The sequence below is a fragment of the Mus caroli genome, unplaced genomic scaffold (genome assembly GCF_978045245.1).
Source record: "Mus caroli unplaced genomic scaffold, Mus_caroli_1 scaffold_9, whole genome shotgun sequence".
Classification (NCBI taxonomy): Eukaryota; Metazoa; Chordata; class Mammalia; order Rodentia; family Muridae; genus Mus; species Mus caroli.
In genome coordinates, this window is record NW_028227264.1 from 58,566,253 (window position 1) to 58,593,588 (window position 27,336).

Genomic DNA, 27,336 nt, shown 5'->3' on the forward strand with positions numbered 1-27,336 from the left:
GCTCTTTGGATTGTTGTCTGCTTGCTTGTTTGCTTTGAGAACGTCAGTGACACGGTGGCAAGATCCTACCACGTGTCACCGGATCTTGCTAGTTTCTTTGGGTGTCCCCCTAGCTGCTGAACCACACAAACACCGGCACTTGCTTGCAGCACTGCCGCTTGCAGAATAAGATGGGCGTTCAGAGATCATGGCCATCCTCTGCGGAAACGTTTCACTGCATAAAGCCAATCCCGAGTGTCTTACAGATTTGGAAAAGCCCCTGGAATAACAGTAACAGGAGTCTGAAGAAAGGCATACAAAAGGGCATGCCCAGAAGCCGTACAACTATGAACTAATTAATTATCCCAGGGCTGGATAGGCTGCTGGCCAGGGAGGCCCTGTGGGACCCCCACATCAAATGGGCCATTGTGACTGCTACTGGTTGCGTGCCAACATTCAATGGTAAAGTCTTATTGCTGAAGACGCTATATTCTTTTGTTGAAGAAAGCAACCTAGAACTGAGCCAGGAGCTCCCTCCTCGCTGGCTGGCTGTATAGGTCAGGAAGGCACTGTGCAGGCGATTAAGGAAGTGTCACAATCTTATTCTGTTACGGACCCTATATGGACTACATACCAGGCACAAACGTCCTCTCTAGTATAATAGTGGACTGTATGTATGTCCTTATACATACATACACTTTGCAAAATGTGCCCTCTGTTACAATAGTGGCTTAGCTGTTAAAGGTGATTTTTCTATTGGATTTAAGGCCCACTCCATGGGGCAGAACTCATATTTGGTACTGTGAATTAGGGCAAAACTTTGTGGCTGTGGAGGTCATAGTCCCCAGTAGCAAGGTCACAGTGGTTGTTCTGTTTAGCAGATGTGATGTGCCTATCAAATAACCTCCATGCATTTATATTATATAGATTAATATCTATTGCTGCTGTCAGCTCCGGGCAGGATTTTTTTTTTTTTTTTTTTTTTGCAGTGGACAGTAATTACTGCCAAGACTCTTGGGTGGAGCTGCTAGAAAATCCGGCAGGAAACTACCTCTTCTGTAGTCATGACCCATGCTGGGGTGAGCCTTTTGATGATGCACATGTTTTTGAGTTATTTATTTTTGAATCCTGTATGTAACTCTAACAAAGCCATTGGTTAACCTTGATAGGCTTGGGTAAATCACTTCTTTGGTCTGAGGCCACTGTTCTTCCTTGAGTGAATATGTTTGTTCTTGTCTCCCTCTACTGACCCCACACTGAGGAAGGGCTCTGTGCAATGCCATGTTACTACTCTCTGGCACATAGCAGGGTTGTTGTCTTTTGCGTTGTCGTTTTGAGATGAGAGTTCAAATAGTCCAGGCTGGACTTGAACTCTTGATCTTCGGGCCTCTAGGTCCCAAGTGCTGGATTACAGGAGGTCATCACCACACCTGGCTTTTAATATATTTGCTGAATGGAGATGTAAATGACTAAGTGGCCAGTCTCTGGTGAGGGACTGAGCTGACCCTCAGCAAGCACAGATAAAAGACCCGTGCAACATACAGCATTGAAACCTTCAGATCTTCTGCAAGCTCAGCTGTTTCCCCATTTTTATTTCCCCTTGATCCTGTGGGTCATCCCACGACTGCTCTGGCACTGGTCTCTCTCTTTGTCATGGTGATCAAATCAGGTTTTTGTGACATGCCACTCAAAGTTCTAATACAAATTTCCTTATTTTCACTTACTGGACACACTCCTTTGGGGGAAAAGTCGGAAGAGGGATCCTGCTTGCAACGATCAAGTCAGCAGAACGACTGCCCCGCCCCCCCACTTGTCTAAGGCAAGAGATCCTGTCCTTTTTGTTTGTTTTGTTTTTTGAGACAGGGTTTCTCTGTGTAGCCCTGGCTATCCTGGAACTCACTCTGTAGACCAGACTAGCCTCGAACTCAGAAATCCGCCTGCTTCTGACTCCCAAGTGCTAGTATTAAAGTCGTGTGCCACCACTGCCCTGCTGAGATCCTGTCCTTTAATTAAGAAACACCGGGTTCCTACCCAGCACTGACTTGTGGGATAACTCTGGGCAGCCTATGCCTGCCCAGAGCTCAGCCTTGTCACCTGTTGGGAGGGATGGTGCTGGATCACCAAGGCTCCCTCCATGTTTAGCAGTACACAGGAACCCTTTGGTCCACTCCGGGGTTGGGAGACAAGGCTTTATTTTGTGGTGAAGGGCCATAGGTCTTAGGCGTGCTTGTGCTTACCATCATGTTGTATTCTGAGACCGTAGAGTCCCTGATGGGCAAGCCACACAATATTTAGGCTCCTAAGCAGGCAGCTGGTTGCCAGGGGAGTTTGGTAATCATTCTGGGAAGAAGGGAGGGTCATGGGTGAGGGTTGGAGTGAACCTGGTACCCCACTCACACAGTGAATGCCCTGTCTCTCAGTCTGAGGCATGTTGAAATTTGAGAAATGGCACTCACTTCTGCAGCCAGATAAGCGACATTTTCCAAGAATCCAGGAAAAACAGGACCTAGGGACCCTGCAGAGGAGGCCTTGGGTGTTTCAGGGCCCACCACCCCGTGTCTCTCTGCTTATAGACCCTCTCCCTGGTAACCTGATGGCTGGCAGGCACTGAATAGTCGACCATACCATTCAAATTCCCAAGGGGGTGGGTGATGGGAGCCCCAGGCCAAGAGGCAGTTAAACCTGCCCCTGCCCTGACCAGTGTTTCCGCACATGAGAGGGTTCCAAGGCGACAGGCTGGAGTGAGCCAGGCGAAGGCCTCTCTCTCTTTCTTTCCCACTCAGTTGCTATCTCTACACTCCCACTTGTCCCCTCCCCCAGACAGGCCAGGACTCTCCCAACAAAACCAGGCCCAGGAGAAAAAGCAGGGGGAGAGGCAGTCTGCTGCAGGCTCTGCTGCACAACATAGGATCACAGCCCGACCGCTGGTATACCTCGGATCTCCTGGGACAACTGGGAAACCTGGCCACTGAGAATACAGACCTCCAAGGGTAGGCCGAGAGGTCAATGCTGAGAACTATAGAGAAAGCCAATGTAAGAAGTGGGGGAGACCATTATTGGGAACTTGGGAGTCCGTGAAGGTGTGCTCAGATTCAGGGAGTCCGACTATTACTCTGAGAAAAGAAATAAGGTCCAGTAGAGGGGAATGGCTAAGCTAAGGCCACACTTTCTCTGTGGGATTCTAAGGAAGTAAGAGCATGTAGAGAGGTGCTTTCAGAGGAGGGTTCCAATAGGAAGGGGGCTCCTTGCTTGGTCTTCAGGAGTATTCCCTCTGGAACCAACAGTTCTTGCTGGCTGGCAGCAGGGAATCTGGTAGGCAGCTGGGCTTGCCTCAAGCTCCTGGGCCTGGTCTCCAGCTCTGTGTCACAGACTGCCACTAGACTGTCTCCGGCATCTGTGCAGAAGTGGCCCTGGGGCCTGTAGCCTCACAGCTTCTCTGGGTTCTGAGCTGGTGGGATGCAGGCCTTAGCTGGGACTACCCTAGCCTTACTGGGGCCAAGTGTGGAGAGCCAAGGGGGCAGCTACTTTCTCTCCATGGGGATGGCAGTGGGTATACGCCATCCGTGCTCCAACTCAGATGCCGGGAAGGGCTGATCTATGGATGCTGCCCACTCAGTTGGAGTGCTTTCCAGGCCCAAGGCCTGGAGGGTGGAGGCCCTTAGCAGTTAGACAAGCATCAGAATTTCCAGCCTGGAGCAGCTGTAAGGGCTGGGAGGGGTTGGGACATGGGCTGGGTGGCAGGTGGGTGGAGAGCACTGGATGCCCTCAGTCAGCTGTGCCCAGGAGCCAGGACTTAGGTCCCGGAGTTGCTGGTGAGTGCCCAGGTTGGTCAAGGGAGTTAGGAGGCTAGCAGGGGTGCTGGGTGGCCATGCTCCCCGATTTCCCACAGCTGCAGGGAGGGCCTTGTTGGGATAGAGCCTCCCTTATGGCCTGTGGCCTGGCTTTGGTGTTAGAACCCGAGGGAGATACAAAGTAAGCTGGGGAAGTGGAAGCTCTTCTCTCCCTGCCTCAGGTCCAGTATTTGAAAATCCATTTCGAAACCTTTGGAATCAAGTTTGCCTGGCATTTTGTAATATCTGTTTCTCCTCTGTGCTCCAAACAATGTTGCACTGGTTGCCAATGAGACGGCAGGAATGTTTGTCTTTAAGAAAAAGAAAAAGCTTGCCTGCTTCGAGGAGAAGCTTGAGAAGTCTGGGCAAAACTTCTGCTCCCCACGGGCCATCAGCCTAGGCTGTGGGGGAGCCAGTGCCCCTCTTGGAGCTGCCTATCAATCATGCACTACCCACACCAAGGCTCACCTACTAACTGTCCAGTTTAGCTTGGTCCTCTGTCTATGCCGACCAACTGCGGCATTCCCCGTGCGGAAATGTTCAGCAGACAACAGGGTTACGGGGCAGGCTTCTGCCTTCACTCTGTCAACTCTTTATGGGTTTTATTCCCAGGTGTGTCTGAGTGACTCAATGGGCTCAGAGAGGGCTGGAGGCTTGAAAGGGGACAGGAATTGGGACACCCGGTCTTGTCCTTTGCTTGCCCATGTAACATGGGTTTGGCCTCTTATGCTTTTCCTCAGTTTCCTGGAGGCAGGCTAGACTGCATCAGGAAGTACCCTTGGATCCAGGCAAGTGAAATATGTATGTGGTGGGTCTGGGGGAGTGTGGCCAGCTGGGGCCAGTGCCCTATGTAAAGGAGGGATATCAGAGAAGCCAATAATGAAACTGACATGTCACGAGAAGACAGGCATGCAGATATCTGGAAATCAATGTATGTATGTATGTATGTATGTATGTATGTATGTATGCATGCATGCATGTTTCTATCTATCTATCTATCTATCTATCTATCTATCTATCTATCTATCTATCTATCATCTACCTACCTATCTGTTTGTCTGTCTGTACATCCATTCGTCTATCTGTCTGTCCATCCATCCATCCATGCATCTCTGAGTCTCACATAACTCAGGCTGGTCTCAAATGCCACTAAAGCTTGTCTTGAACTCCTATCCTCCCATCCCACCCCCTGTCCCCGAGTACTGAGATGACTGACACACACCACTACCCCTGGTTTGGAAATCTCATATTGACCTTGGGCTACTTCTAGGACCCTGCCAGTCCACTAGAGCATCTCACACTCTGACTTGCGCCTGATTCATTAAGTGGCTTGCTGACTCTTAGGGCTTTTAAGTTTACGACTGTCTGGTAATTGCTGAGAACTGATTATAAAATGCCAGAAAGATTTCCATATCCCATGTTCATCATAGCAGAGGGGTAGGGGATGGCAGAGAGAAGCCACGGGTACATACCCAGCCCTGTCACTAATCAGAAGTATAAGATTCCTCTCTATGCCTCTCTATGCTAACCTGTGACAAGCTATTAAGGGAACATGCCTAACTGCTGCTCCCCTTCTAGCCTCCAGTCCTCTCTGAGCCCACTGAGTCACTCAGACACACCTGGGAATAAAACCCATGAAGAGTTGACAGAGCGAAGGCAGAAGCCTGCCCCATAACTCTGTTGTCTGCTGAACATTTCCACTATCCCTGCAGAGGATCCATCCCGCACAGGGAATGCCACAGATGGTCTGCGTAGACAGAGGACCGACCTAAACTGGACAGTTAGTAGGTGAGCCTTGGTGTGGGTAGTGTGTGATGGGCAGCTCTGAGAGGGGCGCTGGCTCCCCCGACAGTCTAGGCTGATGGTCCATGCAAAGTAGAAGTTTTGCCCCCCATTGGCTTGCTCCAGGTAAGTCTCACTTGTCCCTATCTGGGATGCAGCTTCTCTGCTCTGATTCTCTGTCCTGCCCTTGTAGGCACCATGAACACAGAGGGCTCCAGCCTCCTTAGCCCTCCAACCTTCCCTACAACCCCTGCCGCTTCTGGGACTTCCACCCAGGCTGCCGACCCTGTACCGATCCTCATCGCCCTGGCCTGCATTTTTCTGCTTCTGGCCTCTTGCCTGCTGTTCATGATGCTATGTAAGCCAACTGCCCTGGACCCTGGCCGCCGAGGGGCCCGGGAATGCATGCCACATCACCCAGTGAGCCCCAGTGAGCCCAGGCTCCGGCTCTGGAAGCGCCTGGGTTCACTGCGACGCTCTCTGCACAGCTTCCGACGAGGCAGGCCCGCTATCCAGCGGTGTCCTCTGCCGGACTCTGATGACCACCGAGGTGACTATGACTGGACTGAAGCCACCATGATGTGACACAGTGCCGTCTCTGATGGAACCTGGCATCCCAGGCCATAGGACAGTGGTACCAGTACTCTGGACCCCTAAAGCACCCCAGTATTTTCCTGTGTGTTTAGTCTATGTCCTTTCCCGGAAGACTCTGAAGGCCCCTGATGCTGCTTGTTAACAGACCATTGAATCAAAAGATGAATACCCAAAGGCCTCTAGACCTTTACTCTGGGGCTCTGAGGTGTTACCTGGGGCACTGGAGCACCTGTTTTGGAAGCTAGGTATCTACTAATCCTAGTAATAGCACCCTTTGGTCCCCCAGAAGCCTTGTTTATCTTCGAAGATTCAGCTTAAACCAGCTGCTAAAAGGTCCAGATATCTCAGCTAAGTGGGATGCTCGCATCCCTGCATCTGGCTAACCCAAGGAAAGGGACCCAGGGATCTGTTTCCTGCCCCTTCTGGTGGATCTTATTCGTTGCCAGCTAGGGCACTGGTAAAAATCAGACTATGAGCATCCTTTAGTGGCATCTGTCAGGACAGCCTGGGAAGACCTGAAGACGGATTAAGATGTTTCCTGTATGCTAAGTGTGGAAGCTCACACTTGCAATCCCAGCATTTCAACAGGCCGAGGTGGGAGGATTATCTAAGGCAGCCTGAGCTAAATGTGAAATCACAATGCAGATAAGATCAAAACAAATCAGACAAACAAACACTAGGCTGTTGTCCAAGGCTAGGTGGAGGCTGTATCATCATGGTAGGAGGCTAGCCAACGTCAGCACCAGAGGCGATGCCACCTGGACTCTGAGGATGCTTGGCAGTAGTACCATGTCTCACTGGGAAAGAGGTGGCCTCCTCTCAAGATAGCGTGAACAAGACCTCCCAGGATCAAGGCTGGATGGCACTAGCTGTGCTCTTTGTGGTGTGGCAACAACCTCATCAAGTAACAGGTCAAAGCAGGCCCACTCGTGTGGTGTGGCCTGCTGGGGATCCTTTCTCTCACTCTCTTATGCCAAGGCTTTCTGCATCTTAGACTTGAAGATGGCGCAGAAGGATCCTGAGATGCTTAGCTCCTGACCCAGAGTCAAGTGATCCAGGAGCCCATCACAAGGCTGCCTACCCTAGTTAAGCCACTCAAGTCTTCTGGATTTGCTGTTACCTGGTCCAGAGCCGTCACTGTCTCCTCTGTGTCCACTGGATGTACCCACTCTACAGTGTGCATCTGGCCACTAGCTGCAATTTATATTTCGAGCCTCTCGTCCTGACCAGACACTTCAGGCAGCTGGATGATGCTGTCCTCCCTGCTTACCATGTATGCTTTATTACTGCCAGTATTTCGAAGCCTCCTTTGTTTTCCAATAGAACTGCCCCCTCTCTCGGAATTGCTCTTGTGTCTAATCTGCATCAGGGAGGCCACAGCATGCACAGGTTCATCTGTCTTCTCCCCTATGAGCCCGGGAGCAGCAGGGAGCCAGATCTTGTGCCAGCACTCGCTGTACCCCACTCACCAAGGCAGCAGGTTATCAGCTGTCAGCTTGACCCACACCCACACTGATCTCCCAGTGCCCCAGTGCTCCCACAGCCTAAAGGAAGGTGGCTCTCCAAGCATGCTACAGAGGTAAGGTCACTGTGCCTTGCTCCTGCGTCCCGGTGACCTCAGAAAGGGAGGGGTGCATCTTTGCAGGACACTTCTAGGGCCTAGGAGAAAGTGTCTTGAGATGCTGAACATCTGAGAAGTAAGGAGAGCAGAGGGGTGGGTAGGGGGAGCCCATGTCACTCAGGGACTCCAGGATGCGGACCCAAGACTTACAAATGTAGAAACCAGCATTTCAGGGCCGGGGGGGAAAAAAACCAGCTTCCACTCCAAACCATCTTTAAACAATTCCCTGCCTCCCCACCCCCGTTTCTTCAACTCCCTGAAACATCTCAGGCTAAAATGTAGGAACGAGGCTCCCTTATGACCTGCTATGTTGTCCTTAGTTTGGGTGGACTGCAGTTTCTGGGGTGCCTATCAGTGAGCTGAGAGTGGCAGGTACTAAGCAAGGGTGGGGCCCTACTGCCTCATGGTGGTGGTGGTGGTGGGGGCTCTAATTCTTTCTTAGCTGAGGCCAGAGGAAGGGACCCATTTTCTCCCTCCTTCTGGAGCCAGATGCTGGACTCCTGCATGCCTCTGGTCTTCCTGGAATCTATTGAGAGTCGTCTTTCTGAGCCTCTCCTGACAACTGACAGTGCCCACACGGGGAGGTAGACACATTCCCACTTCCTACTCTTCTTCTCCCACTGAGCCAGAAAACAGGCCGTAGTGGCAGGCCCATCTTTGCTGAGTTGGCTCAACCTTAGGATGAGTCAAAACACTGAGGCTGGTGAAATGGGCCATTCATTCCCTGTCTTCCCTCCCGGCAACTGAGAGCCTCCTCCCCTCTCCGTGTGTGTGTGTGTGTGTGTGTGTGTGTGTGTGTGTGTGTGTGTGTGTGGTGTGCTTCATTTTTAGGGTCCTCCTCCCTCTGGGCCTTTTAGCTGTGGCTCCTATACTGGGCCAAGGAGCTCTTTCTTTTGCCTGCTTCCTTCCAAGAGGGGAGCCTGGCCAACAAGCTGTGAAAGCGGCTCTGTTCTGGCCTTGCTGAGCCCTGGCTCTCGCGCTCTCTCTCCTTGATTCCTTTCCAGGAAAAAGCTACTTCCCTCTCCCCACTGCTTTGAAAGGCTCTGGGGGACACCAAGGTGAGCCAGGGCCCTGTCCTCAGCTAACACAGATTGGGGCCCACTCTCTTCAGAAGGGAGGAGGGACTATTTTTCTTCAAGTGCAAGCCACTTCCAGCCCACCCTTGGATCCCTGCTGTCCCCACCCCTTATAGTATGATGCTACTGAGTATGAGAACCCTCCGGGCTGAGCAGAGCCCTGCCTGGCCCTAGCCTGCCACCTACCTGCACAATGCTGTGGCCTTCTGGGATGTCTTCGGGGACACTGGCCTCATAGCTGCTTTGCAGAAAGATGGGCCGGTTGTCATTCACATCCAGAACTGTGACAAACACGGTGGCTGTACCTGTGCGCCTCTTGCCTACAGGACCATTGTCTGTGGAGGGTGGGGGGTGAAGAACAGGCGTTAGAAGCTCTGTACACCAGGCCATCAGCCAAAGTTACACAGTCCTTCATCTGCCTCAAGGGATGGTGGCTCACTGCCCTTCTGGATCATCAACACCACTAACGATATCCTGGGGCTGACATAATGCCACATCCCAGGGAGAGCCTTGTCTGGCTCATTCAGTCTTCACAACAAGCTAGGGAAGCAGGCAGGATTCTCCATCCCAACGCACAGCTGAACTAACCAGGGCACTAAAGAAGGCGGGGTGAACGGTCAGATCCTCAGAGCCTAGGCACACTATTCATTTCATAAAAGGGGCCTATGGAGACATAATTAAGTTGAAGATCTTGAAGGGAGGTCAGTCCCTCTATCCATGTAACCAGTGATTAAGTGACTTAGAAGGTACTGTACTCTGATCACAGTGCGTGCCCAGGGAAGCCAAGGCAGGAGGATTATTAGAGACCAGTTATTTAAGTATTGCCTGTCTCAAAAACCAACCACCAGCAAAGAGAAGGTCAGGTGAGGGGTGGGGCATGAGCCAAGGAACCCCAAGGCCACGGGACCTGGAGGAGCAAGGAAGAGTTCTTCCCAGAGGCTGGGGGTGGGGGTCGGGGTGTCTGTGGCTCTGCCCAGGGCATGGAATCCAGTCTCCTCCTGGCCACCTTCTGATGAAGACATTTGACTTTCCAGTAGAGTGGCCATGAGTCTACTTATTGGCCTGCATGTGGCTTTACCCTTCTTCATAGCTGGGAGCACGGGATAGCCACTGAGGGGTAGTCACTCACCCCACAGTGACCTGTGAGTGTGTGGGCCTTTCTTCACTAGCCTCGGGGGCAGAGGGTTGACTCTAAGCCTGGCTCCCCAGTGTGAACTCTGCCTGGGACAGCTGTGTGGGCAGTGTGCATGACAGCTAGCACTTACCTATGGCCTCCAGCACCAGTGTGTATGCAGCCGTGGTCTCACGGTCCAGGCCGACCACAGTTCTCACCACGGCATCACGGTAGCCCACACTAAACTTCCCATCCACGTTTCCCGCTGCGGGCAGAAGGGAAGGAAGACTCAGGTTGTTCAGCAGAGTTCTACAACGTGACCCACCATGACTCTCCTCCTGAGTGGGAACCTGCACACGATCCCCCAGAGGATGCTCTTACAGGTAGAGGGTGCAGCTTGTATGAGCACCTACTGTGTGCCAGGCACTCCAATTATGGACTAGTTCCTTTAACCTCCACTTGATCTGAAGTTCTGTATCCTGTCCTGTGCTCCTCCTGTATGTTCACTTTGGAGCGTGGGTCCTGCCCATGTTGCACTAGCATCTCTTCCAGAGGAGGCTGAACAGCTGACCTGGGTAAGGGACGTTTTACACATGGCTCAGGCCTGACTCGGGTAGAGGTGTGAATTTCCCAGGACCTTCATCTTTAGGGATAGTGAGGGGTTGAAAGGACTACAGCTCTCTAGGTGGGAATTCAGAATGGCATAGAGGAGCATGTGGACAGGAGACAGGTGGGCTTGGTGTCCTTGGGTGGCGGTCCCCTTGTTGGGTGGAGCCAGGGAAGGGACTCTCTGAGACCAGAGAGGGAGAGACGCCTCCTGTGTGAGCAGGCTGCAGTACAGCACTCCAGCCAGCAGAGGGAGCCACTGTACTGTGCTCGGAACAACTGGTTACAGAGATTGACAATCTAGAAGGGCTCAAGGCAGGTGAGCAGGAAGAGTCCCTTTACAGGAGCTCTTTACATGGCTTGCCTCTGAGAGGAAAGACCCAGAAAGTTCCTCCCAGTCTAATGTGTCTTCTGCAAGAGACAGAACCCAGTTCTGCATGGGGCAGGCAGGAAATAAAGAGCAATTAGTGTTAGCGGCAGAAGCTCTCGGCTGATGTCATGTGGGTGCCTCACCAACTATGGCTTCCTGGGATGGTCTTTGGGCTAGGAGGTGGGAGTGAAGAGGAAAGGAGGGGAGAACCTGGGATCCCTTGCTGCTGGGGAGAGGCGTCAGGGAGGGTAGTGTGTACGCTGCATATGTGTACAGGTATGTGCGCGTAGATGTAGTATAATGTGACGTGGCTTCAGGTGGCTCGTAAGCAGAAAGAAGGTGGTTATGGGAGGGTTACAGGGATGTGTGTCCTAGTGCCTGTCAGGTGGGTCAGGCATCAGAGAAAGAGGAAAATGGTTATAGCTCGTGAGGTGACAACCATAGAGCATGTTTGTCTTTTCCTATGGGGTCTGCCTCCGTGGCAGGTTCACTTTCTCCAGAGAACCAGGACAGGGCCTTATCGGCTTTAGCCACATCTATTGAACAGGTTCCAGCCCAAACCAAACCCATCTCAACCAACAGATTTCATGAGTCCCTGAGGAGGGATGAAGCCACATTCCTGTAGTGACTGCTTTCTGAAGTGGGATGAAGGGACGCCCCAGGCAACACTCTGTCCCCTCTGCCCATGCCCAGCACACCTTCAGCCTCAAAGCTCCCTGGGAATCAGGAGCAAGCCCTCAGGGAGGCAAGGAAGTTGAGGCTAATTGCCACCCCCCTCCCCCTGGTCCAGGTCCCTGCCAGGCAGCAAGGGCCGTACCTGTGATGAAGTAGCTGAGCTCCGCATTGAGGCCCACGTCATTGTCTGTGCAGTTCAGCCAGACCACACGGAACTCACGGGGAACGTCCTCAGACACGGACACGTTGTACACGGCAGGGAAGAAGGTGGGCGTCTCATCGTTCACATCCAACACTGAAAATTGAAGGGACACGCTAGCCCAGGCCCTGGCTCCTGCTGTAGACGGCTGGGGCCACACTGCAAGGGTTTCCGGGGGGGGGGGCTGTTGTGGGCTCCAGGGGGGCTTATGTGTCAGTGCTGTCTGGTTATGAGTCCAGGAGGCCTGTATGGTGGCTAAGTCATCTAGGTTCAAACTGACCAGAGCTAGCACTCCCCACACACACTATCCCTGACTGTCAGACTGAGAGGAGCACAGAGCATCACCACCCCCAGGAGGCACTTAACAAAAACAACAGCAACAATAACAGCAATGTGTCTGTCTCACACAGTCCACAGCCATGTCTCTCCTCCCAGCATCGTTCTGAGGTATGCATTACTGCCTAGAGTGTGGCTGGTAAGCCACACTCTAGGTGGGAGGACAGAAGCCAAGAGCAGTTGGATAACTTGTCTGCAGTCACATAGTAATACAATGGAGGGGTCATGGTCTTGGGGAGCTCGATCATAGATGGAGGGAGGGATTTCGGGGATCCCAGGAAGCTGGCTCTGAAGTTTATCCTTTTTAAAAACTTAATTTCCCTTAAATATTTGTGTGTCCAGCCTTCACAGCTGGCCACTCCTCCTTGGGTATACGGGGCTTAGGGTGACCCTTACAAGTGACCTCCCCTGCTCTCTGTTGGTATCAATGGGAGAGGTGACAGGCCATTGTTAGTTACTTTCTATGGTTTTTGCTGAGCTTGGAAGAGGTTCTTTGAGGGTCCTCTTTGAAGAGGAAGTCACCTCATACTGATTATTTGGTGATGAAGTAGGTCCCCAAACTGGTCCCTGCCATCAATAAAGGGGGTCTTGTATGCATAGGAGAGAGGACAGCTGGCTCTGAGACCCTTGCTATGCCAGGTCTCAACTGAGGAGGACCAGGCTGTGCATCTGTGTTAGGCTCACTGCCGGTCTCTTTCCATGCATCCTCTGGATAGAGAGCCAGGACGGCCATGCCAGGTTAAGCCCTGCACGTATGTCCTCAGGCTCGTTCCTGCCTCCACCCACACACTGTCAACGTCTCCATCTTTCTCAGAGCTAAAACCCTTACAGATGGGAAATCGTATTTCATCATACAGGATGGGCATAATGGCATTTGGCCCCAAGGGGTGAAGAATCTGGGAGTGGAGGCTCCTTGCAACCCTCTCCCTATACCCTTCCCATCCATACCCTTCCATAGGAAGCCCTATGATTCCACACCCATAGAACAGGGGTTCTTCTTTACATCTGAATAAGCACTGGCTTTCCTAAGATGACAGGCTTGCTTAGAACAGCATCAGCTCTGACCCTCTTTGTAGTTCCTGTGATGGGAGCTTAGGAGGGAGAAGAGCCTTGGTGGGGCTCTGGGCTTGAAAGCAGTGCTCAGGTGTGGACCAAGCTCAGGGAGCATTTTGAACATAGTAGGGACAGTCAGGACTGGACTGTGGGGCTTCCCACTGGAGAGGGAGCCCAATGGCTGCTATATGGCCAGTCAGTGACACGGTCCCAGACCCAGTTCTTAGCAGGAGTTGGCCCTCGCCTCGGACGGTGAGGGTGCTGGTGGAGCTCTTGGTAGGTGTGCCAGCATCGCTAGCCACCACCCGCAGTTGGTACTCAGCGATGCGCTCCCGGTCCAGTTCGGCTGTCGTCGTGACCACGCCGCTGGTGCTGTTGATGACAAAGTCCATGCGGGGCATGCCCACCTGCATGCGGTAGGACACCAGTCCATTCAGGCCCTCATCCAGATCGATGGCCACCACCTGGGGGAAAGCAGAGGCTGGTGAGGGGGTAGGTGTTGGGACAGGCACTTCCTTCCTGGGAGTGGCCTCTCCCTCCCTATTAACCAGAGCTTGGTGCATCGGACACCCCTGCTCCCTGCGAGCCTGAGCCTTGGGCCTGGCTACTGTCCCCAGGACAGCCCACACTCAGCAGGGTATCAGAGCTGGGAGCCTCTCAGATGATCTCTAGTCTAAATGGACTGAGTGAGACCGGGATGAGAAGGACCTGCTAGGACCTGATCCAGGTCCACACAGTCTTCCCCTTCAATCCCTGGTATCCTCTTAGTAAGCTCTTCCAGCCTCCAGTAGGCCCTGGGCTCCTATATTTTGCCATGGCTCAGAACCTTCCAATCTTCTCCAGCCCCTAGGATGCCGGCTGGGAGTACCACTTAGCCTAAGGACCCTTTCATCTCCCAGGCCGTGGCTTTGCAGCCTTCAGAACCGACTCTCCTCTCTGTGTTATGAGTTAAAATAGAGACGTATGTAAAAAGGTATCAGTGCTATTCTTTAATGCCTTGGAAAGATTTCGTTTGGGGTAAAGTCAGATAAAGCTCCTCCCTGGGTCCCACAATTGCAGCCCTGGTCAGAAGCTCCCCAGAGCAGGACTCAGTACACAGAGAGTTTCACAGGCTCACACCTGAGAACTTGGAGAGAGGTGTATAACCACAGTGAGGGCAAGAGCGTTGTGGGTTAAGCAAGACTTTCGCCATTGGAAGACATCAGCCTCGTTTAAGTGCAGAGACTTTTAAGCTCTCTCCATGCTTCTCAGATGCCTTCCAGGGCTGCAGCTCAGCACTCTGACTTAATTTGCCACCCTAATCCCTGAAGAAAGTTCTTCTACATGCCCAGCAGAGATCTTTCTTGGTTGAGGCCTGGGAGGGGCTCTGGGGCATGGAGTTAAGCTTTTTCTGAATCCGAGGTTTCCCTGTTACGTATTCCCAGTTCTCATCGCTGTTCCTTGTAGCGCTGAGCAACTTCTGTAGAATCTGCCCCAGGTCTCTCTCTCTCCTGTCTCTGAGGCCCCCAGAGATCGGTTACCCTCTTGCTCCCACATCCTTTGGGAATTTCTCCTTGGGGACTGGCTGCTGTGTTCGAGGCGGAGGCTCCACCTGCTGGGGGCTCAGGAGAACATCCCCAATTTTCAGGGGTCAACCTCTTCATACAGGAAAAGAAGGAGCCAGGGTGCCCAGCCAAGGTCATGTACTCTAGTGTCCTGAGAAACAGCCCTGTACTCTTGGAGCAGGGACAAGTGACCCCTCTGTCTCATGTATAAACCACGCGACACACACCTAACTCCACAGCGACCCTGTGTTCCCCACTATCATCTAGCCACTACTGCCATTTCCAGTTCTCAAGGGAGGAAGCTGAGGCTCAGAGAGTTTGAGGAGTGTGCTCTGGGTCACACAGCAAGAGTGGTAGAATTGGGATGTACATGGATAATGGTTGGACTCCAATGCTTCTCTTTTTGAGGTGGTGGGGATTGGAACTCAGGACCTTTTTCATGTTAGGAATACATGCCGCTTTGCATCGATCTCCCCTGGCCCCAGCTCAAAAGTCCACAATCTCAACCTTGAAAGTCTCTCAGAGTTCCTAAGGTGCTCCTGGTAGGACATCATGTTCTCTGAATCAACACCTTTAAGGCTTCCCAGTCTAGAAGGGTGATGGGCACTGGGAGAGAGGCCCTGCCTCTTCTGGGCCGTAGGGGGTTTGAACGTCTCTTCAAAGCTTTCTTCTGTATGGGAAGGGTCTCATTTTTACAGTTGCTTGAGGGCTCACAGGGGTGCTAAGCCACAGGTGTCTGACATTTTGTTCTAGAACTATCTACAGCTTTCGGGGTTGGCCCATTGGGCTAGATGCCTCCCCCCCCAAGAATGGGGGAAACTTCCAGAGTTAGCTTCCCAGAATCCTGCCCATGTTCTTCATTTCTGTTTCTGACTGATCCTATCTCTCCAAATCTTTCAGTGTTTCCAGACTCAGCTCAAGTGTCTGTCCCTAGGGGCCTCCCAGACTTCCTCAGCCACTGTAAGTCTCTCAGCACCAGTTGTCCCAGGCTACTTGGCATACATGCTGTTGGGGGTCTTAACTGGCATCCCTAGCCCTCATGAAAATGCTTAGTGTGAGGCACACAGGGATTCCCCCTTGGCCCACAGGGACAAGGCAAAGTGAGTCCCATACTTACCTGGTAGACAGAGACCCCTGCCGGGGTGCCCTCAAGAATCTCAGCCACAAAAGGCAGGTTCTGGAAGGTGGGGTCATTGTCATTGAGATCCAAGAGGTTCACAAAGACCGTGGCACTGCTGGTGGCCTTCAGAGGGGGTCTGCCGCCTGAAAGGTCAAGGGAGAAGGGGGCAGAGATGGGAGACTGAGTATCAGAGGAAAGTGATGGAGAAAGGGAGGGATATACAGAGCCCCATCCTACTCCCCCAGTGTCCTGTGAGGACGGGGCTTAAGTCATGGGTCTCTTCCCAGTTTCTCCCTGCCATAGGGTGCCCTGGGGACAGTCACATCTGGAATGTAGACACCAATCTATTCTTAGTAGGGAGATGCCCTTCCTGAGCAGGCTCCAGGACCCCTAAGGACCACCCACAGGGTCATCCCCAAAGGTCAAGAGCCTCTGCCTATGTGGAAGCCGGGGGATGGATGCGGGAGTCCGTACAGTCTGTGACAGAGACAATGATCTTTCGCATGAGCTCCGCTTCCACGGGGTCAGGGTTCTCGCGGTCCAGCATGACGTGGGTGGTGCGGATCTTGCCTGTGGTGCTGTTCAGACTATAGAACTTGTTAGGGGGATGGATGCTGTACACCAGGGTGCCATTCTCCCCCAGATCTGGGTCCACAGCTACCACCTGTCCAGAAAGGAAGAGACCTCTTACTGAGGGACATGGCAGTCCCTGGTCCAGACCCAAGTGCAGATGCAGGAACAGGCATCAGGCTCTGTTAGGAGCAGGAAGTGGGCGGGCCACAGAATACACCAGTACTGAAGTCTGGGTTCTCTGACATCTGCACTGATCCGCTGTCTACAGGGAAGTCCCTTTCTTACTCAAGTGTGGCTGCCTCATGTAAAACAGTGTGATGGGTAGGCATCAGGAGGGTGGCTAGGGATGGGGTTCAGTTGGTAAAGCACCTGTCTAGCATGCATGCAGCCCTGGGCTCCATCCTCAGTACCACATAAACCAATGCAAGCTGATTTCTTAGGTCTCGGGGGTTAGAAGCAAGGGATCAGAAGTTCCAGGCTTGGGAGCTGGGAAGGCTGGGAGTCCCGCCCCTCTACTGAGCTTTGGGGAGCCCTGGGTTGTAGAATCTGAACAGTTATCAGAAGGCCTTTTATCTCGCCCTCTGGCAGTTCTGGTTGAGGATTTAAAAAGCCATTGGGGCTCTGTGACACCACTGCCTGGGCAGGGAGTCATTAGCTGGGACCCACTCTGGGGAGGTAGGAAACAGAGCCCAGAGACGCATAGGGCAGGCTCAAGGTCACACAGCATTAGCCTTGTGCCGATCCTGTTCCCTCTCTGGTAGTGTCCCAGAGTCCGGAGACAACAGTGGTTTACACCCCTCAAACCACCATTCCTCTGTGTTGTAGAACATGATGACATCACAGGTAGACAGGACCGTGCGGAGGGGGGTGCGGGGGTGGGGTGGGAGGAGAGGATGGCTGCAGTCTCAGGGGCTGCATTAGGACAATGCCATTAACTTCATGATACGGGGCAATGACAGCCAGGGTTGGTCAGCTCCTTCGTCTCACTTGGTGTGAGCTTTTATGCGCTTGCAGCAGAATCTGTCCCCGCTCTGGCTTAATCCTTAGCTGAGGTGTCTCTGGGGTCACTAGACCAGAACAGATAGATATATGACATGTGGCCAGGGGTTCTACTTGTCATCATCTCTGGGTTCTGGGGGCAGGGAGAGAGGCTTACAGGGCATGTCCCTCACCAGTGAGGCTCTCTTCACCATAGGCATCTCACTCCAGACTCCCCTTATCCTATGCTCTCCCTAGCCTTGCAGTAGCTGAGGGATACAGAGGGGTCCCCACCTTCCAGCCCTTGATCCCTTCACTGTACTGTGACCATGTTGTCTCTGGCTTCTATGATGGGCCCCCACCACCCCATTTTACAACAGGAGACAATTCATCCCGGGCGCAATTCAAGCCAGGCTGCATTGTGTCACTGAGGGGAGCAAGTGCGCCTTGAGTTTCTGTGTCTCAACCGTTACAGAAGGGACACGCCTCTTCATCCCTGTTCTTCGGGATGGGGAAACCAAGATGTGAAGCCAAAACAACCTAGGCCAGGTCAGCACGTGCTGTCAATTTCATAGTGAGAGAAACGGTACGGCACAGGACACCAGAGAGCTGCTCCATACTCTAGCAGTGAGTGGGCGCTGGCCTTTGGTCATGGGGTGGAAAGTGGGCCTGGGAGAAGACAGAGGCTGAGACCCTGCCTGGTGGCTCCTCCCGGGCAAGCCTGTAGACTCACACTTTCCCCTCATCTATTTTCCATTTCATGCTCGTCATTTTTCTCCCGCCTGACGGGGAATAATTCTCTCCCTCTCCCTCTTCTTTATTTTGCTGGAGGGCGGTGAAAGGCTCTAAATCAATGCCCATCAGCAGGTCCTTGAAGGAGACCACAGGAGAAACAGGGAGAGCTGGGTCCACGCTCATTGCGGGAAGAGAGAGAAAGACAAGGGAGACATGTGGCCTGCAGTGTATGCCCATCAGGTAGACACCTCTGGAGCTCACATGTCTGACACACTGAGGCCCCAGGAATACATGTGCTCTGCCAGCTCAAAGGGCACTAGATGAAGGGACACATGGGTGCAGGTTTATCTGCCAAAGACTCTGGGAAAGCCTGGGTTTCCATCACGGTGGGCTTCTGGGGTCAAGGCTATTGCTTATGTTACTGTGGCCCTTGGGCCACCAACAGATTCTCCAGTTGGGGAGGAGACAGTACAGACACAGCCAGAGGCTGAGTGGAGATGGGGCTAAGCTTACCATCCCGGCGGCTGAACACAGCCGTATACAGTGAGCCCTGGAGAGATATTGCTCAGCTGGGGTGTGTCAGGCTGTGACTCCACAGTGAACCAGACAGACAGACTGCTGGTGGCAGTGGCTGCCAGGTCTCAGTGCTTTCGGCATTTCGACTAATCAAAACCCAACACAGGGACCTGGGGTGATGGCCTGGTGGGCAAAACAGTTGCCACTCAAGCCCAGTGACCCAAGTTCAAATCCTCAGAACCCACATAAACACCAGAAGCAAAAGCATACAGCACCGGCGCGTGATGCCAGACCCTTGGGGCAGGATGCAGGCAGAGGCAGACGAACCCCTAGAATCTCTTGGGCCAGATAAGCCTGGAGAACGGGGTGATGAATGACGGGAGACCCCGACCCAAGCAAGGTGGAGCACAAGGTTTGACAGCTGAGGTGGTCATACCTTACACATATACACAGCACAGCACACACATATACCCGCAAGATCTCACCACAGCAGTTTCAACTGGAGACTCTTACCAGCCCCATTTTCTAGGGAGTGGGAGGGAACACAGAGAGGGTCAGTAACCTGTCTAAGACCACAGAGCTGACGACTGGTGTCACTGGAATTAGAACGCAGGTCCTTTGGTGCCAGAGGCTGCCTATTTATCCACTAAGCTAGCTTCTTCCTTATATGTAGGTAATTTAACAGATAAGCCCGGACTGTGGTTTTCTCAGGAGACAGTATGAGGTGGCAGGGAACAGTGAGCTACTCAGAGGTGGCATGTTAATTTAGGATGGAGGGAGTGGGTGTGATGGAGGTCAGGAGACAGAGTCTTGTGGGGGATATGTCAGTATTCAGTCAGGGAGAGGTGAGTGTGCAAGCAATGGAAAGGTCAGTGTGTGAGTGTGTGTGTGCGTATGTGTGTGCATGCACATATGTGTATATATGTGTTACTATATGTGCACGCATGTGAATGACATTGTAGGATAGATATATATGTAGATGTGTTTTTGTTAACACGTATGTGAGTACATGTATGTGTAGGCATGTGGTAGGTGTGGGAAGGTAGGTCAAGAGGCAGGCCAGTCCCAGCCAGCATTGCCTTCTTATTATTCTTGGCTCTTCGCTAACCACTCTCTGTTACAGCTGCCTTTCCTGTGCCTCACCTGGGCTGCAGGGAGACCCCAGGCCCCGGGGCCTTGTCAAAGGCATTACAATGCACTCACAGACGTGTTTCAGGGGTTATGAAACAAAGCATCTCTATGGTGATTCGTCTTGAAATGACTTTTCTGTAACCAACTTAATTAATGAGTAAGCCACTTGGTTTCTGGTTTCTTGGCACTTAACACATGCAACCTGGAGTTCTACCAAGTTCTGGAACATTCTTACATCTAGAGAATCTAACCTAGAATTTGCCTTTCTGTGTAATTAAACATCTACAAACTCTACATTTCCTGATACCAAAGCTGCACATTACATTTGCCAGTTGCTTAATATAACACACTTTTAATTTTGATTTTGCTGTCTTCTTCCTGAGACACTCAGGACTGTAGCCCTGTGTCTGCCATGTTGCCTGAGTCCTACATAGCTGCTCAAGGTAACGATGGACAGGTCTTGTAGGCTATTGGTGTGTGTGTGTGTGTGTATGCATGTGCTTGTGTGTGTGCATGCATGTGTGGGTGCATGTGTGTGTGTATGCATGTGCTTGTGTGTGTGCATGCATGTATGGGTGCATGTGTGTGTGTATGCTTGTGCGTGTGCATATGTGCATATGTATGTGCATGTATGTGTGTGTGCAGGATAGTTGTCCTTCTCTATCATGCTCTGACACATTTCCCTAAGACAGGGTTTTTGCTGAAGTGGGAGCTAGGCTGGTGGCCAGCAAGCTCCAGCAATCCCGTGCCTGCCAGTCATTGTGCTGGGGATATAGATACTTGGGTACAAAGCCCTGCCCAGCTTTCTATGAGTACTGGGAAATATGTGTTAATATATGTGTGTTTCAGGTGCATGGGATACAGGATGGATGTGAATGTAGATGTGTTTTTGTTAACACATATGTGAGCACCTGTATGCGTACGTGTGTGGTAGGAATGGGAAGGTAGGTTAGGGCCAGTCCCAACCAATATGAATATGAAGTGTCGTGAGCAGACACTCTCACCACTGAGCCACCTCTCCACCCTGACTCCGGCTTTTATGCTGGATAAGATGGGAGCCAGTGGTGAGTCTGGGGAGAGTATGACATGAGGCCGCTCTGGAGGCAGAGCCTCCACACTAAGTTCTAGCACAAAGCCCCTGGTGGCTGAAGGCTTCTGCAGTCTAGAGAGCAAAGAGCACCCCTAACTCCCTATAGAGGACCTCCATCACTTGGCTCTCAATTTCTTGTGGGAGGAATTTTCCAGAAACATAGTGACAGATGGGTGGTTCAGAGGTGGGCATTCCAGAGCCACTCTTGGGAATCCCAAGTTGGGAACCTGGAGATTATTTTGAGCCTGCACCAGGGTGCCCACAAGGTGGCAGCAGAGAGTGCTGTGGGACCAGTGCCTTAGAGAACCCCTGAAAGAACCTCAGCTAGAGACTTCTAATTATAGCCCCCAGCTTTGAAAACCCATGCATTCTAGATCACCCACCCTGTCTTGCTGCTTGGGATTCTCAGGAAGGGGACAGGATGAGCTGCTGAGGACCACTCAGATCTTCAACACGTGGAAGCACTGGATAACCACACCCCCTTCCCTCTCAGTCCTTCCTTCCTTCCGGGTTTCTACTCTCCCTATCTGGTCCAGGTCTCTTTCAGCATCTCACGACAGTGCTGCGTGAGAACCCTGAGGTTAGGTACCAGGTGTGGGTGGAGCAGGTTCTCAGAGCCTGATGCAAAGCCACTGAACCTGCCCCATTCTATAGGATTCTCCAGTTCTTCAGAGCCTAGGGCTCTGCCAGGTATCCCGTGAGTCTACAGAGGGACAAGGGCTGGGTCAGGTGGGCTCTAGATCCTTACTGAAAAGCCTGCAGGCCTGAGTTCAAGGCCCCACACTACCTCTCTCTGGTTCTGGGGCCTTGAGCTCTGAGTCCTGCTGTCGGGGGAGGGGGGGAGATGGGGGAGGTATCCTGAGAAAGAGAGATTTCACGAGGCATTCCTGGGGAAGTGTAGGACAGACGACAGATCAGGTACTCAGTCAACAGGACTACCGAGAGCTGTCAGAGTTCGTTGTCATCACAGGAGTGTCCAGTGGTCGTTGGCTAGACATGTGGGGACTACCCTTCCTCGACAGGACTAAATGGAGTTCAAAGGTTAGGGGAGGACAGGCATACAAATGTGAATCTGAGAATTGGGTAGAGCAAGTGGGCCACAGGCCTCGCCTGCTCTTGCAAGCCAGCTTCCAGCCTGGGGCCCAGCATCTCTGGTGTGTTTCCTATCCCTGTTTTAAGTCGTATCCTGGACATAGCAGGTGCACACAGGATGTGGGGTGAACACCAGGCATCCTCTGCCATAGAATCTCTGGGGTAAGCCTCAACCCCATGCTGAGGTAGCCCTGGGAGGATGACGTGGGACAGAACTAGCCAGGCCAATGGCGGCAGTGCCTCAGTGGTAAAGAGCATGAACCAGCTTGGGATGAAACACCAAGTCTCTGGCAGGCCAGGGGAATCATGGGGGGAATTCACCCACCATGGCAAGGTTGCCTGGCACTTGCTGTGCCTCTGCTTACCGTGGTCACATCAGAGTCTGGAGGTGTCATCTCTACCAGGTTGATGTAGTAAGGAGCATCCTTCCAGGTAGGGTGGTTGTCATTGATGTCTAGGAGGGTGACGTTCACCTGTGGACCACAAGGGGCACTGTGGTCCATGACAGCTGACAAGGGCAAGGGCAGGGGCAGGGGCAGGGACATGCAGGGGTCGCGGTTCCAATTGCTATGCCTGTCACCTTATTTCAAGGAGAGCCTAGGTTGTCAAGGGCAAGGTGGGACTAGGTCCCTCCAAAGGAGGGAGTGTAGGTGCTGTCCCAGGAGGAGCCAGAGAACAGATAAGGTATCTGAAATCCTCGTTGTAATCCAGGCTTCTCTCAGCCACTTGGTCTTGGTGGAGGTAAAGATGACCTCCCCTCCCAGTTGGGGACCCGAGAGAATCCTTTGAGCTTCCCAGTTCCTCTGATGGCAAGAATGGGGCAGCTTCCTGAGGTGGGCAGGGACCATGGAGCAAGGTGAAGCAAGAGGCCTCCCGAGGGAGCCCAGGACAGTGTGGGGAGGGGGACTGGATGTGGCTGAAGCACCAGATCACCCCACTGTGGGTGTTTCTGTCTCGGGGTCCCTTTGTGCTCCTCACTGTCCCTGCTCTCCCTTCTGCCACCAGGCTTCCACTCTCTCCTCCCGAGGCTCCTTTGTGGTGAGGCGGCCTTGATGGGACCCTGGGCCTTCCCTTCTCAGAGGCAGGGAGACTCAGCACTATAGGTGTTTGTAGGTGAGGCAGTGGCCAGTCCCTCGGGAAGTGTGGCTTCTGCTTAGATGTTTTGGAGAACATGAGAGGATTTTGGGGTTCATGTCCTCTGCCGCTTGCTACTCTGCTGGGCCTTTGGAATAGCATGGAAGTACTATTCTATTGTGCTCTCCTGGGTGTCCTGTGTCCCGGCGGCAAGGCCTTCCTTTCCCCACGGCCACTGTCTGCAGAAACCACCTCATAGTGTCTCACCCTGGTTCAGGACATGGTACCCAGAGGCCTGAGAAGGAGAACTGAAGGGGAGCAGGGAGGAGGGACCTGGACAGCAGGGAGGAGGGCCCTGGTCATCAGGGAGGAGGGCCCTGGTCATCAGGGAGGAAGACCTGGTCATCAGGGAGGAGGGACCTGGTCAGCAGGCAGGAGGGACTTGGACAGTAGGGAGGAGGGACCTGGACAGTAGGGATGTACTCACTGTAGCAATGCCAGTTTTCTGGTTGTGGCCCACACCGCCATCCACAGCACGCACGATGAGTATGTATTCAGACTTGGTCTCTCGGTCCAGCAGAGATGTAGTGGTGATTTCTCCTATAGGACAGACAGGGGGATGAGTAAATGGGAGCATGCAGGGAGAAGGAAATAGACGTAGAGATATACTTGCAAGCCGCAGTTGGCCAGTCATGCGGCCATGGCTTCTGCAACTACTCTGGGCCCATCTGAAAGGGGAAAGCAGCTGCGTTTCAGAGGGGGCCTAAGAGCTGGGCGACAGTACCCCACAACGAGGCAGGGGCTGGCAGAGTAGGAGGGCCACTTAGTACCAGACACACTCACAGACACCTCTGGCTTAGGTGTGATGTCATTTTTCTGGCTTTACCAGCTCACTCTAGTTACTTCCGTCCCCTGTGCCTCAGTTTCCATACCTGCCAAAAGGGAACTGTGACAGGACAGTTTCACAGTAGGGCTATTGTGGGAGTCATTTAGTTAATGTCATGGAAATCCTCAGAATAGCCCCAAGCTCCATCTAGGCTACAGTCACTGGGAGTACAGTCGCCAGTGGCAGGCGGGCGCAGCTCAGGCTGAAGTTCACACGTGCTGTAGCTTGTGGTTCAGGCCCGGGCATGCAAGTCAACAGTGTGAGAGCTACAGTGTGCGATCCTACAGTGTGAGAGCTAACAGTGTGCAAGCCTACAGTGATAGAGCTACAGTGTGCGATCCTACAGTGTACAAGCTACAGTGTGCAAGCCTACAGTGAGAGACCTACAGTGTGCAATCCTACAGTGTACAAGCTATAGTGTTCGATCCTACAGTGTGCTAGCCTACAGTGTGTGGGCCTACAGTGAGAGAGCTACAGTGTGCGATCCTACAGTGTATAAGCTACAGTGTGCAACCCTACAGTGTGCTGGCCTACAGTGTGTGGGCCTACAGTGTGCAAGCCTATAGAGCTCTGAATTAACAGTCATACTATACCCATCACTGGTATAATAATACCAGCAGAACTTTTCTCTTTCTTTCTTTTTCTTTCTTTCTTTCTCTCTCTCTCTCTTTCTTTCTTTCTTTCTTTCTTTCTTTCTTTCTTTCTTTCTTTCTTTCTTTCCTTTCTTTCCTTTCTTTCCTTTCTTTTCTCTCTCTCTCTCTCTCTCTCTCTCTCTCTCTCTTTCTTTTTAGTGGGCAAACAAGTTATTAGCACTTACATTTAAATTAAACCACATTTCTGTCAGCTGTGTTCTGCTGTCCTTTGTTCTTCTGTGTCACTGGAACGTCAGGTAGCCCTTTTTTTGCTTCTTGGTGCGTATGTGCATGTGTAGGTTGTCATGTGTATGACAACCTTGAGTGTTGCATCTCAATGGGACACAGGACTAACTGCTTAGACTAGGCAGGGTGGCTGGTGATTCCCAGGAATCTGTGTGTCTGTCTCCCCAGCACTGGAGGACAAGCAAGTGACACTATGCCTGACATTTTTATACAAGTTCTGGGAATTGAACTCAGGCCCTCAGGCTGCGTGACAAGCTCTTTTCCAATGGAGCCATCTCTCTCCCAGACCACTTGGTAGTCTTGTACCTGTAAGTGTTTGACACACAGCTTCCCAAAGAGAACACAAGCCGGTTGTTGATTTCCGTGGTATAAAGACTCCCACCAGAACCAAATCAAGTCGCTGATGCCAGGGCTTTGACCATGATGCTCCCAGAGCAGCCATGGCCAGCAGAGCTGGGCACATCGCTATGGCCAGGGCAAGCCCCTGCCCATGGTGTTACCAGGGAGGGCTTCTACTTGGAGAACAAAGACCCAGATGTGAATTCTGTCTGTAACTTCCTTCCTGGAATGGATGTCCCCAGGAGGAGGCTGAAGCTCTTTGAGTTTTGGCTTTCTCACTGTCAGAAGGGAGGGGCCCAGAACGCCTTCTGCCTTCCCTTTGGAGCTGTTACAAAGATAAAAGGTGGGGCTACGGGATGGCTCCATTAGTAAAGGACCTGCTCTGCAAGCATGACGACACAAATTCAATCCCAGGACCCGTGTTAAAGCCTGGCAAGGCAGCATGTACTTGGGACCCCAAAGCTGTGGGGAAAGTGGAAACAGGAGGATTCCTGGAGTTCATTGGTTAGGGTGGCTGAATCAGTGAGCTCCAGGTCCCCCAGGTTCAGTGAGAAACTCTGCTCAAAAACTAATATGGCCAGTGATTGAGGACTCCTAACAGCCTCCAGTCTTCATGTACTGAAACACACACACACACACACATGCACATACATACACACATGTGCACACACATGCACACATGCATGCACATACACACACACTGTACATGTATGCACACACATGCACACACATACACACAGATGTACACACATGCACACATGCATGCACACACACATACACTGCACATGCTGCACACACTCATATGCACATGTACATACACATGCACACACATATGCACACTCACATGCATACATACACACCTGCATGCACACATACATACACACACATGCACACAAGTACACACAGGTGCACACACATGCACACACATACACACTGTATATGCCTGCATACACACTCATATGCACAGGTACACACATACATACACACATATATGTACACACATGTGCATGCACACCTGTGCACATGATGCACACATGTGCATACACACTCACATGCACATATACTCATGTGCACACACTCACGTGCACACACACATATGTACACACACATGCACATGCATGCACACACAATGAAGAAACTCTAGGTGAAACTCTCACCTCTCAGAAGCAGATTATTTTATTCCAGTGGATTGAAAGAGTTTCCCAAGGCAGGCAAGGGCTTATGTGGTAGCCATTTTACTTATTTTATTTTATTTTTTATCTATTTTTTTTTGTTCCTATTGTCTAAGCTGTGTGACATGAGGCAAGCTACTTAACATCTCTGTGCTAACATGGGCATTGGGACAGCTGTTTCCCTGAGTCCCCTTACATTCACATTTCTCTCCCTGACATACCACCTGTCCTGGGCTGAGCAGGAGCCAAAGTTGGGAAACAAGGCAACGAAGGTGCCAGCACCAGGTACCACAGCCTGGCCAAGGTCTGCCCAGAGAGCCATGCTCCTCACTGGGTGGCAACCATTAATGAATTTCTGGGGCTAGGAAAATTAATCTGTAAAAAGTTTTAAATGTGAACTTGTATTCGTGATAGATGGCTTTTCCCATCTGGGAAATTAGAATCAATTAAGGCCACCTCTGTGTAGCAGGCCTGGCTAATGCGACCAAGGACCTCAGAGGAAAATGTTCCTACCTTTGGGTTGAGGACATGTTACAGCAGCAGAAAGGCATCCTTATTGTAGGCCCTGGGGTGGGGCTGGAGTCCCTGACCTGCAGCAGGATGTATGGGTGGTGGGATATAGCTCCAATATGGTTTTATGGGCCCTAAAAGTTAATATCTGAGTTCTGGGTCAGCTGGTCAAACTCTGAGTGACCTCAGTCAAAATTTTGAGTTTGGCTCTTGCCTCAGTTTTCTCATCTGGAAAATGGGGGTAATGCTGGAAAGGAAACGAGATAGTACTGGGCTCTTGGTTTGTGTTCATGAATGGTGCTGAGACACCATCTGCAGGTTCCATATCTGTGGACTAACCTCTCCTTGGATCAGAAATGCTTTAAGAATTGTATCTGGGTTGAGCATTCAGACTGTTTTTCTTGTCATTCTTCATACAATATAGTGTAACCAGTTTTTGTTTGTTGTTTGTTTGTTTTGTGAG

The 27,336-nt window shown here is 51.9% G+C and overlaps 2 protein-coding genes across 3 annotated transcripts in view; one reads left to right on the forward strand and one right to left on the reverse strand.

The window, feature by feature from the left end:
• Positions 1-27,336, reverse strand: part of Cdh23 (cadherin related 23) — a 383,664-nt gene that overhangs the window by 93,933 nt on the left and 262,395 nt on the right. Inside the window, exons 20-27 of the mRNA XM_029482781.2 lie at positions 23,576-23,688; positions 22,380-22,487; positions 16,374-16,563; positions 15,897-16,042; positions 13,480-13,699; positions 11,790-11,942; positions 10,148-10,261; positions 9,069-9,217 (exon numbers count right to left, since the gene is read on the reverse strand). Coding sequence (XP_029338641.1) covers positions 9,069-9,217; positions 10,148-10,261; positions 11,790-11,942; positions 13,480-13,699; positions 15,897-16,042; positions 16,374-16,563; positions 22,380-22,487; positions 23,576-23,688 — 1,193 coding nt within the window. The remainder of the gene's footprint in view (positions 1-9,068; positions 9,218-10,147; positions 10,262-11,789; positions 11,943-13,479; positions 13,700-15,896; positions 16,043-16,373; positions 16,564-22,379; positions 22,488-23,575; positions 23,689-27,336) is intronic.
• On the forward strand, positions 2,884-6,339 carry CUNH10orf105 (chromosome unknown C10orf105 homolog). 2 transcript variants are annotated; one of them, XM_029482784.1, is made up of 2 exons: positions 2,884-3,012; positions 5,785-6,339. In XM_029482784.1, exon 2 carries the CDS (start codon positions 5,790-5,792, stop codon positions 6,174-6,176), a length of 387 nt encoding a protein of 128 aa, XP_029338644.1. In that variant the 5' UTR covers positions 2,884-3,012; positions 5,785-5,789; the 3' UTR covers positions 6,177-6,339. The 2 variants fall into 2 exon arrangements, with proteins under 2 accessions (XP_029338644.1, XP_021030170.1); XM_021174511.3 differs by having other exon boundaries at positions 2,960-2,969.

Bases quoted from the DNA above. Each gene is read 5' to 3' on its own strand.
- CUNH10orf105 (XM_029482784.1), top strand. From the start codon at position 5,790: ATGAACACAGAGGGCTCCAGCCTCCTTAGCCCTCCAACCTTCCCTACA.